Genomic DNA, 14,140 nt, shown 5'->3' with positions numbered 1-14,140 from the left:
GCTTTTATTTAGACTTCGTAGCGCCGCCACCGGACCTCTACAAGCTTTATGTACAGAAATGCATGAGACGCTACCGCAATTGACTGCTTTATCCAGGAATGAAAGATTGAAACGGTGCCGGGAAGAGTCAATAATTAATTAGAGCAAAAAAAAAATCCATTTGTTGGGACCTACATATTTTACCTGCTTATACACCATCTCTATAGAGCGCTTTCCGCTCGACAGTGTTAGGTGTACAGATTAACGAGGAATATCTCAGCAACCTGTAGTTTGCAGATGCCGTTGTCGTGTTTATCAACGTTGGAGATGAATTACAACAAATTGATTAGCACCTGAACCGGCCAAGTCTAAGGGTAAGGGCTGAACAACAGAAAGCTATAAGTAATGGTCAATACAGGGGAAAAGAGTTCGTAACTGGCCGACAGCTTCTTTAAACACTGAAGTCACAAGCTGCATGGATCATGATAAGGAAGTCTCCACACAAGTAAACATAGGTCGGAGCGTATATGAGTGGCACTACCAAGTTCATTATACCGGTAGCTTACCGGCTTTCTTAGACAACCAGACCGTTCTACCCTACGGGGCCGATGCTTCGAGGATAAGAAAGAAGCTTGAAAAGAAGCTAAGGACGACGTAACGAGCGATGGAACGAAAAGTGATAGGCGTGACGTTTAGGCGACAGGAAAACGTGGGTATGAATTGGGAAGAAAAGCGGTTGGCCGCCTTCATATACGTAGCGCAAGGTAAACAATGACGAGAGAGGACGCACGTACGATCAACACGGAGCGCTGACGGAGACACCTAGCGGCTGGCGTTATGCGTCCTCCCTGTTTTTTGTCCCTGTTTATTGCGCACTGCGTTGTGAAGTCAAGATGTACCAAATATACCAACTCGCCCAAACCGCCACACTCGGGGTTAGCTGACATTATAGTTGTGATTAAGAGAGGGTGAAGTGGAGTTGCGTGGGTCATGTGATAGTTATCTAGAGTAGAGATAATGATAGTTTGCTAGAACAACATTATGGGGACCAATGGAAGGTAAAAGCAGAAAAGGACGCTAGAAAATTAGGTATAGTGTAATGAAATTGAGAAATTTGCATAGGAAGAGAGTGGTAATTCAGGACAGGGTAATTGGAGGTTGATGCGAGGAGGGGCTTTCGTACTGCAAGTACGTTTTGGTTTTCTTTTTAAGCGAAGCTTGCTTTCCTAATGCCCTCGCGGATTTCGCGTGGTTGCTGCTGCTGCTGGGACTGTCGGTATCTCGGTGGATATATTGGTAGATGTACGCATTAACGAAGGATGTATTCTGCGCCGAATTCAAGTACCCGCAAACGGGCTTATTAACCACTGTATGCTGACCGAAAACGCAGTACGAATAGGCGCACCTCTGTTTGGCGTCATAAAGGGCCGCATACATTGAGATCATAATATCTCCCCAATCTCTGATCAAATCAACTGTTATTCCATTTTCTCCTGCCGCTTTCCACCTGGACATGTCTTGCAAAGCTCTTCTAACCGCATCGCTAGTTCCAGATGGAACTTCTATGTCCTGTTTGTCAGTGCAACCAATCGAGGTTAGGTGGCTGCTTCGGGCACTCTACAGTTCAGTATCGAATTCATCTGCTGCCTTTACTATATCATCGAAATCGCTGATGACTTTGCAGTACTTATATTTCACTGCATACATCTTTTTTTTCCAATGCCAAGTTCCCTTCTCACTGATTTCACGGGTCTGCCTTTTCTTTACTGCTTCCGCAATCTCTACGACTTTATAATTTCGCTTATCAGTGCTTTCTTCTTGGTTATCAGCTTTGATAGTTCAGCAAATTCTATCTGATCTTTTGAGTCGGACAAATTTCATATTTTGTCGTTTCTTTATTAGGTCCCTTATTTCTTGGGTGAGCTTGGGGAAGGAATAAATAAGCTGTAGTAAAGCAACCCTTGGGCAAGAGGCGACAAAGGAAAATTGCATCGCAGCGGGAAAGGTGCGACAGAAGTTGCAGCTTCAACGAATGGCAAATTCTGAGCAAATGGCTGTCTGAGACACTCTGGAGTATTCCAGGAAGATTGCGTCTTAGTGTGAACAAGCAAACGAAGACCCTTCGCAGCGTCCGTTCGCGACAAGGGCATCGAAACTGGCCGGCGTCCATTACGGGCTGACCGGACAGCGTTACCAGGAATGTCGTTAACAACGATACCACATTTACGCGGAAGAAACTGGAAGATTATATCATGTCCATTGCAAAGAACTTGATGGAAAACTTTCGTTACCTGGGAAAACAATTGCTCATGAGACCTGCGTCGCCGGGCTGATATAAACTCAGAAGGGCTACCATGGACTCACAAGCACGACCCATTTTCGAGGGTGTGCTTGAAGGAGGCAGTTAACAGCAGCACGCAGAGCGGCAGGTTATTTTTTTGGAGACGTCGTCGTGCGGGACATCTTGAACTTAATTATGACTAGTGTAGCCAGGATGACAATGGCACACGTAGAGTTGCAGAAGTATACTGATTCACTGGAGAAAATGTGTGTTCTCTTTCCACAGGCTTCGTTCTGCAATAATAATGCCATCCGTTGTAGGGCCACTGTTGAATTACTGGCCTTCTTCGCAATACCCGCAATCATGAGGCGTACGTGTGGCTGCGGAAGTCACCACAGACGTGACGAAGGTATTGCTACTTGTGGAAAACTCGACGGAAGGTCGCCTTGATGGATATGGGATGCGCTAATTGAGAAACATACGTAGATATGGACAGACAAGACGGTGAGACGAGGACAGACAAGACGAAGTATGCGTGCCAACTTGCACCTTATTTCTAAGAGCTATATGCTTCACCAAGTAGCCCACCAAGAAGTACTTCTAAACAACCTCGATGAGTAAAGACAACTTCTCAAAAAGATCGACTCATGGTATCAGCCCCGGCACAGCAGTAGTGACTGATGACTCGTTAGAGGTGCCGAATGTGCGCTCTTAGGTTGTCAACAGTGACGTATTCCGCTAAGCAAAACTATGCGGACCAGAGATTCCGCGACAAAGACTATTTTCTTCTGCGCCTATGAATTTAACCGGAAATTGAGGAATGATGTCGAAACTTGGCATTGCGAACTTTATAGCAAACTCTAGCGATTATGATCTAGCGATTATGATCGTAGCATGTGCTGAGGCACACCGAAGTAGTCCTAGACACTTGCGCAGAGCCTGACCTTGTAAATTATCGAGGGTTGGAATATTAGTTTTGCACGTATTCGCCAAAAGGGGCAGGCTGTTGCATACAAAGTACAGAAACAGAATTTTGTGCAGCTACAGCAGGGCCGAGTAGAGGTGCCCTGTGTTGTTTTTTCATGCAGGAATTTTGTTGCAAGCGATGCAAGGTAACTTTCTCTTGAAGTAGGAGCAGTGCAGGCTCTAGAAAAGGTTCCACAGTTCTGAACACACCCAAAAATCGTGGCGGCGACAAAAATAGTGGGAGTAAGCGGACCTCCGCTATTTGTTATATATATATATATATATATATATATAAATTGCTTCATAAAACCTGAACGTGTAATGGCGGCCTAAAGGTGTCTCAAAAGCACATTTACCCCTTAATAGAATAACGTATTATACACATTCGCCATGTTCTTTGATTTACTAGATTTTTTTTTATTCAACCATTCGGTGTGTGCCACTGGATGTGTTCCCACACTTGGCCAATCCTACGAAACGACTATGTGGCACTGTGACGCAACAGGTGCATAATCCACAAATGTAGCAATGTATGTGTCGCGCTAATTCTCGGTGCACACACTTGCCGTCACCATTCTTCCCTGTTTGCTATCCTACACCAGAGCATGGGGGAGGGTAAGTTGAAAGATAAAGAAAGTAGAGAGATCGAGACAGAGAGCACGCAGACACACGAATCTTGCGTATCCCCTATACATAGTGCGGTGTGTATACGGTACCTGCAGACTTCGACGCGCACGGGCTGCTTGAAGTCGCCGCCGTCGTTGACGATGAGGCGCATGTCGCCGTCCTTGTCGACGCCGAAGCGCGGGTAACGCACCTCGACGCGCACGTCGCACACCTGCGCCTCGTCCACGTCGCTGCCGAAGGGCACGCGGACCCGCTGCTCGGACGACGGCGGCGCCAGGTCGTCCAGCAGCGCCTCGTCGCGATCCACTTCCGCAAAGTAGCTCCGGAATGGCGCACCGCGGAGCGTCATCACGCTCGTCACGAGCTCCCTGCGCAGGGTGGAACACACGAGCTGTTCATATACTGGCCGAACAAAAGGTTCGCTTAGCGAATCCTTTGTTCACCCAACAAAGGGTGTGAACGAAGTTGAACAAAGGTGAACAAAGGATTCGCTTAGCGTTGAGAACGATCCTCTTTTCGCAGTTCAATCACGCCCGGTCCACTTTCTTTGTATTTCAGAAATCGCTATCGCCATTTTCGCGAGAATCTCGTACTGTAACGAATACACATTGCATAATATCTACGTCTCCGAAAAAAAGAAAAAGAAAAGAGAGAGAGAGATAGCTACAGTGAAGTTTAAGGTCGCGAACAGTGGGCAACAGAAAAAAGGAAGGAGCGAGTCGTAGACTGGTGCTCGTTTGTGATTGTAACAGCGTGACGGGATAAGGACATTACTCTCGCAATAAAGTTGTTGTCATCTGAACTCGTGGCTCGATTGCTCGGCGGTGCCGTTTGTAGTCTCCGCCTTTTCGTCGCATTTGTCACGTCCGGCTGTACCGCTCGCGATCAAGAGAAGTGCGCGCTGGATCATAAAACATCTATATATGGAACGTAGAGGCCAATGCAGGGAAGGCATGGACGGTAAACAGTACTGTGCCAGTGGTGGCAGAAAGATAATATTCATTTTTTTCTTTTTCGTTTGTTTCTGGTGCTGAATGTGATAAGCGCGCCTTTACATTCGCTTCCTGGCCTTTCGCGCAATAAATGTTGGTAGTCTGCGCTCTGTCCTACTTCATTGTATGTATATATATACATATATACAGGGTGTTTCAGCGAACACTTTCAAAATTTATTTAAGGTTTCCAATGGCAGATAGTCCAATTCTAGTTAATGAGCTTCTCTACTCGAAGAGGCGGACATTACTTGCACAAAAAATTGAAATACATAATTGACTAATCAACAAAAATTCACCAATTAACTTCTTAAATAATTACCTGATGGCCCATATTGCAATTTACAAATTGTAGCCGTGTGGTTAGCAAGGCGCATCCACTTGGAAATAATTCTCAGGATGACAGCAGTTTCGAGATATTAATTCCCGAACTTTGCGGAGAAATGCATTGGTGTTCCAGTTTATTTTGTGCTTCAACGCATAAAGCGACGTTTTGTTAAAAAACTAAGTGAAACGCCAATGCATTTCTCCGCAAAGTTCGGCAATTAATATCTCGAAACTGGTGTCATGCCGAGAATTCGTTCCACGTGGATCCGCCTTGCGAACTCCACGGCTACAATTTGTAAATTGCAATATGGGCCATCAGTTAATTACTTACAAACTTAATTAGTGATTTTTGTTAATTATTCGATTATACATTTCTATTTCTTCTGCAAGTAATGTCCGCCTCTTCGAGTAGACTAGCTCATGAACTAGAATTGTGCTGTCTGCCACAGGCAACCTTCTTTAAGAAATTTTAAAGTGTTCGCTGAAACACCCTGTATATATATATATATATATATATATATACACTGTCCCGATGATATCGCCTGTGATAATAACCTTAAGACATTCGCCACAAGCTTGAGGTACATATTTGTTGTAAAATAGTGCTGTAACATGGTCTCGTCGTTTAAGTTCTTTTGTTTATTTTGCGATGTGTTGCGTTTTTGTTAGTTTTTTTTTCTTCACTAGCGTTGGAAACTTGTTTTCCATTTTGCAATTTACTCTGTTTCGTTGCGTTTTGATGTTCACTTGCATTGTAACCCTGTTCTATACTAGTTTGCTAGTGCTTTCATTGTATTAAGAAACACCCCTTACTCAATGCCCTTTGGGCCTGTAAGGTATTTTAAATAAATAAATAATAAATAAATAAATAAATAAATAAATAAATAAATAAATAAATAAATAAATAAATAAATAAATATATATATACATATATAGGAAAATCAGAAGCACAACTTCGCGGTTATCTTAGGTTTATTATTTTCCCAACAGTTTCCGTCGGTGGACCGACCTTGAAAAAGGTCGGTCCACCGACCGAAACTGTTGGGAAAATAATAAACCTAAGATAACCGCGAAGTTGTGCTTCTGATTTTCCTAAATACGCTTGGCCCATTGAAAAATCCAGTTACTATATATATATATATATATATATATATATATATATATATATATATATATATATATATATATATATATATATATATATATATATATATATATATATATATGCTCACCGAACTTTATCTCAGCAAATAGGCGTTTCCGGTTCCTGTTGAACTTCGAAAAGTACTGGTGCACCATCCTCATAACCTGCGCAAGTCGCTCAGCCGTCTCTATTTTCTCTACGAAGTTTCATCTCGACACACCAAGTGGTTCGCAAACGGCAAAGGTTCTAGCATCCCTACAAGCATAAAGGAGAATCCCATTTAGCACAATTTTGATTATAATCTATGGCACTTCCAAAGCATCTGGAAACTTGGAAATTCCTCCAGCATACGTTTCGCTTTGAACACAGTTTACTCCTACCAGTTCTCACCATTATACTCCCGGCAGTCTGAAACGACGCAATGTTGAATACACCATACAGCTCCAAAGCGCCATTAACCATTTTTTTTAAATTTTTTTTTTGAGCCACAACTCACTTTACACGATGAACTTCTCTTTTTTTCTTCTTGACATGCCAAACGTCTAGTCCATATTTCTACTCCGCGCTAGCTACAATGGTTCTCTTAATACATTTGAAGCCGGCGTTTTGGAGTGATGCAACACCAAATAGCCTTAGTTTTTCCCCTCGCCAGTGGGCGCTGACCAGCGTTGTGTAGCGTAAGAGGAAAGAGCTCTATTTAGCACACCCCGCGTTATGTTAAAACGCAATCAGCAAGTGTGGTGAGGTGATTTCATTTAAGCTAGTCTTTGGCTCTTACAGGCATTGCACATAACCGTGGACCATTGTCGACCTGTAAAATACTCTGTTTTATTGCAGTTGTATTCGTGTTTGTAATGTACACTCTTAATAAAGTATCAAGAACCTATTATAAAAGGACTGTTCAGTCAAACTTAAAATAGTTTCGTTTGTGCTATGTGTGTGTCTTCGTTCCTTGCTTTTGTCCGCGTCTTTTACGCGCCACGTTATATGTTCTAATGACACACCAACAGGCCCAAGTAGTAACGTCAGTCAAAATAGTTGGATGATTTAGAATCTGTTTTTGACTACTTACCTACTTACCTGACTACTTACCACGCGGCACATGCGAGCCATGTTTGGTACGTAGCATTTTGTCCCTGTGGAAAAGAACTGCAGGTCGTTTCCAGGCTTAGTTCACCGCTGTTCTAGAAAAGTGTGACATCAAATGAAACCAGCTCATGCCATATCGTTTCCAGCCTTAGTTCACCGCTGTTCTAGAAAACTGTGACATCAAATGAAACCAGCTCATGCCATCTCGTTTCCAGGCTTAGTTCACCGCTGTTCTGGAGAAGTGTGACATCAAATGAAACCAGCTCATGCCCTCTCACAAGAATCCGGTAACAACAACACCAAAAATTACAAAACAAAGGAAACATATTTCAATTCTCGTTGGTTGCAGGTTAGTGGGGTGAAGCTTTCGAAAGGAACTCTATGTCTGCCACACGCAAAAGAAAACTAAAAATGAGAACAATGCGAAGCTTCGCTTATAAATATATAAAAAAAGACTTTGTTGAAAGACCCACAAACGCGACTGTCAAGAAAGTTCTCTGTGTTTGATCGTAGCACCAGCGGCGATATTTCCTGTAAAGAAGAACTGACCACACACACCGTAACGGATAGACTTGATCATATTGATTTACCACGAGCATGACGACGTAGTAAAAAAGACACGCCTCATTATGGGGAGCTGAAAAGAACTCAAACAATATCAAGGTCGTCTCACAAAGTGTAGCGGATTTTATGGTAAGGTTTTATAAAGGAAAAAAAAAGATCAATCACCATACCCACCTCAGTGATTATAGCAGGATCTTGACAGTTCATGTCTCATTACCTACTGAAGCATCCATGCTATAGCGTCCCCACAGGAATAAATGCATTGCCATAGATAACTTTCTTTGCAACTCCCGCCAACTAAAATCTTAAAGTTATTCTTTTATTCGTTTCGTACTCTGTCTTTTGTTGGTAGTTTTCTTTGTTTCCTATCATTCGAACAAACAAGTTATTTCATCCGCGCCTGATTGTTCAATCATACTCTTTTCTTTTCTTCTTGGTTTCATTTATAGAGCTTTGAAAGTCCGTTCTAGTAATACGTTTTGCCTCCGCTGCCAAATTTTCGGCCAATCCCCCTTAGTGAATATATGCACTACAGTCTTTCAGGTCATGCTAATCATTGTTATAGCAGGCTTGACCAGAAGAGGATGAAATACAAAACGAACCTGATGATGCACGCACTTTTAACGTATACTTTCTCTGGGAAACTCGGTCCCGGTTCTGTTTAGTTTGCCTCTCAAGTGGCGATGCCCAACTGATCGTTGATCAAGCAGTGAAATTCCAAAGGCGACTCTGGCGGAACTGTCTTTTTCTTTTTTTGAAGGCCATGCAAGATTTTTCCACATATAGTAAGCAACTTTTTCCACCGGTCATAGAGGGAGAGAGCCGACGGATGTGTCGATCATAATAATAAAAAAAATTATGCAGACCCAACGCACGCGTTGGAGGGAGGAGGAAATAAGAGAAAGGCAGAAGGCAGGGAGGTTAACCAGGATAACGTCCGGTTGGCTACCCTACACCGGGGGAATGGGAAGAGGGAACACAAAGATGACAGGGAGAGAGAGGAGGGAAGGAAAGAAGGGAAATGAGCGGTTAGTTCGCTGACGCGTGTGTTAGTGCACTAATAGTCACAGACGTTGACACAAACCCGTCGTCCTCAAGAAGCACAAAAGTGCCTTCACCGCTTTATGGGCCGACGAGCCATGGGGGCGGTGTTCCAGCAGCACCTGCACGGAAAGCGTCCGATTGTCCAGTTTTTTTAGTGCGTTAGCAAGTTCTTGTCTTTCTTGGGCATATCGTGGACAGTGGCACAGCAGGTGGTCAATAGTTTCGTCGGTGCCGCAGACCTCGCATGCTGCACTGTCGGTCACTCCAATTAATGTAGAGTATGCCTTTGTGAAGGCAACTCCTAACCAAAGGCGACAAAGAAGCGAAGCTTCACGTCGAGGAAGTCCGAATGGAGGTCGGAGTTGCAGTGACGGGTTTAATTGATGCAGTCGTGTTAATCGTAAGTTTGGCGAGTTCCACTCGGTCAGTGAGAGACTGCGTGCCAGGTGTCGAAGCTGCCTTGCGGCGTCTGTCCTCGAAAGTGGAATTGGAACGCGGAGCTCTTCTTGGTGTGATGTGCGAGCAGCGTTGTCTGCGGAAACATTGCCACTGATTCCACAATGACCAGGTACCCATTGAAATACAACCTCGTGGCCTTTTTGTTGGACGTGATGGTGAAGTTTCACTGTTTCGTATGTCAACTGTTCATGACAGCCGCGTCGGAGAACTGACTGCACGCACTGTAATGCCGGTTTTGAGTCTGAAAACACAGCCCATTTTGTAGGTCTTTCAGAGTCAATGAATTCTAGTGCACGACGCAGAGCCGTTAGTTCTGCTGCCGTTGAGGTCGTGACATGCGATGTCTTGAACCGCAGTGTCATTCCTCGCGTTGGTATAACCACCGCACCACCAGAACTGGACGACGTAGTCGATCCATCGGTATAGATGTGCACGTGGTTGCTGTACTTTTCATGCAAGAGGAGTAAGCTCAGTTGTTTTAGAGCAGGGGCCGGTACATCTGATTTCTTCTGTAGTCCTGGAATCGTTATATGTACTTGTGGACGGCTCAAACACCACGGAGGAAGCACTGGCTTGGCCGCAGGTGCGTACCCTGAAGTAAACGATGCACGATGTGCACTGACAGTAGCGCTAAATGTCGAGCAGGTCCTTTCAGCAGTGAGGCTCGCCAGGTGGTGGGAAGGGGTCCTAGCATAGTGTCTGAGATGCGTACGCATTGTCTCAACGGCAATGTGCGTCGTGATTGGGTAGTCCTGGGCAATGGCAATGGTTTCAGCCGTTGACGCACTGCGTGGTAGGCCAAGACATATCTTAAGGGCTTGGGCTTGAATGCTTTGAATCATGCGGAGGTTAGTCTTGCAGGTGTTGGATATTGCAGGCAGGCTGTACAGAAGGAATCCAACGAACAGCACCATGTACAGCTGTAACATACCGTGTATGGATACTCCCCAACTTTTTCCTGCAAGGAACCTGAACAGGTGACAAATAGCAGACAGCCGCTTTTTCACGTAATTCACGTGCGGAGTCCAAGACAGGTCTCTGTCAATTACGACTCCCAGGAACCTGTGACTTCTGCTGTATGGTATAAGTTGTCTGTTAATTGATATTCCGTAAGCAGACATTGGCTTCCTGGTGAATGCCACCATTGCGCACTTTCCACATGAAATTTCAAGTCCTTGTTGACGAAGGTAGCAAGATGTCATTGTGGCTGCCTTCTGAAGCCGAGCGCGAAGCTGAGGTCGTGTTACACCTGATGCCCAAATGCAGATGTCGTCCGCATAGATGGAAAGTTGTACGGTGCTTGGAAGGTTGTCAACTAATCCAATAAGGGTTAGATTAAAAAGCGTCGGGCTAAGCACTCCGCCTTGAGGCACTCCTCGGCTACCGTAATGCTCGGATGTCGGGCCATTTTCAGTGTGCACGTAGAATGATCTTCTCTGTAAGTAGCTGCGCACCCACATATATATCTTACCACCAAGTCCTACTGCTTCTAACGCGCCAAGGATGGCTTCATGGGTGACATTATCGTAAGCCCCTTTAACGTCTAGAAACAGAGCAGCAGATAGTCGTTTACAGGCCTTCTGGTGTTGCGCAAATGTTACCAAGTCAACAACGTTGTCTGTAGACGAACGGCCACGCCTGAATCCGGTCATAGCGTCTGGGTAGATTTCATAGTACTCTAAGTACCATTCCAGACGTGTTAAAATCATTCTTTCCATTGTTTTTCCAACGCAACTTGCAAGTGCGATAGGACGGTATGAGGAAATGTCCAAAGGCGACTTGCCAGCTTTGAGAAGTGGAATGAGGCGACTTGACTTCCATTCCTGCGGAACCGTACCCGTCTGCCAGGAGTCGTTGTATAGGAGCAAGAGTGCTTTCCGAGCTTGGTCTCCTAGGTTACACAGGGCACGGTACGTAATGCCGTCAGGTCCTGGCGCTGAAGAACGCCTGCACAAAGCCAGCGCAGCTTCTAGTTCTTGCATAGAAAACGGGCACTCCATGCGGGGATCGCGTGAGAACAGTGGGTGGTCGAGCGTCCCCGTTCCCGTTCCATCGGAATTTGCCTCGCCAGCAATCTTTCTGCAGAAAGATTCAGCGACATCAATCTCCCTACATTGTAGATGTAGTGCCAGAGATTTAAACGGGTGGCGCTGACCAAAGGTTGTGCGAAGGCCACGAACAGTCCTCCATATAAGCGATAAAGGTTTTCGCGGATCCAGGGACTCGCAAAAGGATACCCATTGTCGGGAAGCCAGCTTGTTCATGTGACGCTGTATTTTCTTTTGTGTTCGTCTAGCCAATCTCAAGTCATGGATGGACTTCGTGCGTCTATATCTTCGTTCCGCACGACAGCGAATTGCTCGAAGTTTCTCGAGTTCGATGTCGAAATTGGTGCGGGCAGAACTCTTCAAAGGCGAATGCGTGGTTGTTTCTATGGCATCCTTTATCGCGCCCTCTAGGTTGCAGGAGGTACCGTCACGACAGCAGTCTTCCATGATTATTTTGTATTTAGGCCAATCGGTGCAATGGACGGCTCTGGGGGACCTGGAGCTAGTCAGACCTTCAATCTTCAAATAAGTTGGGATGTGGTCGCTACCTCGCGTTTCTAAATCCGAAAACCAGTACACTCTTCTCGAAAACGAACGTGAAACGAAGGTAAGGTCCAAGCAGCTGCTATACACTGATCCACGCAGATAAGTGGGGCTTCCATCATTTGACAGGCAAAGTTCGCGTTCAGAGGCAAAGGACACCAATGCTCTGCCTCTAGAGTTCACTTTGGAGCTTCCCCATAGGTAATGGTGGGCATTAAAGTCGCCAATGATCACCCACGGCTGTGGAGTCGATGTCAAAATTCCCTGTAAGCGCTCACAATCCAGGCGACTTGTTGGAGATAAGTAGGCACCAAGAATTGTAAACGTGAGCTTTTTCTTCTTCACTGTCAAGCAAACATATTGATTCACTTCGTCAGGAGGCACTGGGTGATGCACATAAGTCAAGTCACGGCGTATAAACACAACAATCTTGCTGCACTCTCCGTGGGTAGAGGACATAAAGCACTCATACCCGGACAGTCTGATGGGAGCTGACAAGTTTGGCTCGCATATCACGATAATGGGGAATTGGTGCGTAAAGACAAACTGTCTAAAGTCGGCCATGCGTGACTTAAGCCCTCTTGCGTTCCACTGAAAGACAGATGCATTCTTGACCTCCTCTTGAAACGACGCCATCTCTCGGGCTGTGGTTTTACCCTAGAGCCGCAAGTACCGGACTCAAGGTGTCCAGCACCTGCAGTGCGCTCTGCGCCGACGGCGTTTTCATGCTGCTCAGTAGAATGCGCATGGCGTCCATAAGTGACTTCAACATCGCTATGACTTGGCGATCCTCAGTTGCCGTCGCATCAGCGGTTTGTGAAGTCATCGAGGGCGGCGCGATTTGATGTGACTTCGAGGCAGGTTGTGCTCGTGGAAGTGTAGGCCACTCTTCAGGAGGAGCGAGTGTTGCCCCTTTCTTCGTTGTCGCAGTGTCCGTCTTTGTGGAAGTCGGCGTTGGTATGGTAGCCGCTTTGCTGGAAGATGGTGTATCTCTATCGGTAGATGCAACTCTTCGTGATGCTCTTCGGTGGCGATGTCGTTGTCGCCGCCTGAGAGTAGCGGCAGCCTCTCTGTGTGTAGAATGGTCCCGTACCATACGTTTGAGTACTGCTCGCTCGTTCCTCACCCGCGGGCAATCCTTGGATGAGGCCTCATGGTTACCATGGCAGTTAGGGCACTTTAACACAGTTGCGCGGCAGGCTTCTTCCGAATGAGATTCAGCGCACCGTGGGCACACGAGATTGTTCCTACAGACACCTTTTACGTGTCCCATCTTGCAGCATTTGTAGCATTGCAGGGGCTTCGGTACGTAGGGCCGGACTGGATGGCGGACGTGGCCAACTTTGACGTGTGAGGGAAGGCTGTCTCCCTCAAACTCAAGCTTCAGGCAACGTGTGTTGCCAAGTCTTGCGATGTGCATGAGAAGAGTGCCTTCTGTAGTTGGCTTTATTAATATAGGCAAGTCGTCCGTTGGTATAGAAATATCGACATCATAAATGACGCCGACAGTGCTATTGCAGCCTGTAGGAATCATGGATCGCACTTTCACTTTGTCGATCTCCGTTACGTGCCGCAGGCTTTGCAGCGCACTACGGTGTAGAACGTCTACTGCGAGTACATTCTTCCGTGCGTTTATTCTCACGTCTTTGATCTCATTTGGTGCGATTCCCTCAAGAAACGCAGAAAGGACTTGCCTGTTCAGGAGTCGCAGATTGGACACAGGGTCCACGGGCATGAAGAGCATCGTGTACGGCCAGCGCTGTGGTGTTGTCTTCACGGTGGAGACACTTGCCGATGATGACCTCCGTAGCAGTCTTCTTTTAGTAGTTCGGCTCATGACAAGCGTGAAATCGTCGTCCGACGAGTCGACGCTGTCCGAGTACGAGTACACTCGGTTGCCTCGCTGTCCGTGTCACTTGACGCGTTTCCACGTTTCCTGGACGTGACCCGACGTGATGGTTGGGCGCCAGGAAGGTCCTCGACGGCTTCTTCATCCATTACCGCAACAAGGGAGCGGCAGCTCCCCGATTTTGCAGAGAAACAAAACGAGACAAGGGTACAAGCGTTCTATGAAAGAA

The 14,140-nt window shown here is 45.9% G+C and overlaps 1 protein-coding gene across 2 annotated transcripts in view; it reads right to left on the bottom strand.

The window, feature by feature from the left end:
- The window catches only part of LOC119436952 (uncharacterized), a 139,372-nt gene that overhangs the window by 17,203 nt on the left and 108,029 nt on the right, over positions 1-14,140 (bottom strand). Inside the window, exon 3 of one of the 2 annotated variants that reach the window (XM_049660129.1) lies at positions 3,943-4,221. The exons of the other annotated variant lie outside the window; for it this stretch is intronic. Coding sequence (XP_049516086.1) covers positions 3,943-4,221 — 279 coding nt within the window. The remainder of the gene's footprint in view (positions 1-3,942; positions 4,222-14,140) is intronic. 2 annotated transcript variants of the gene reach the window in all.

The sequence above is a fragment of the Dermacentor silvarum genome, chromosome 1 (genome assembly GCF_013339745.2).
Source record: "Dermacentor silvarum isolate Dsil-2018 chromosome 1, BIME_Dsil_1.4, whole genome shotgun sequence".
Classification (NCBI taxonomy): Eukaryota; Metazoa; Arthropoda; class Arachnida; order Ixodida; family Ixodidae; genus Dermacentor; species Dermacentor silvarum.
Note: the sequence above shows the minus strand (reverse complement) of the source record. Positions and strands in the feature narration are given on the sequence as shown.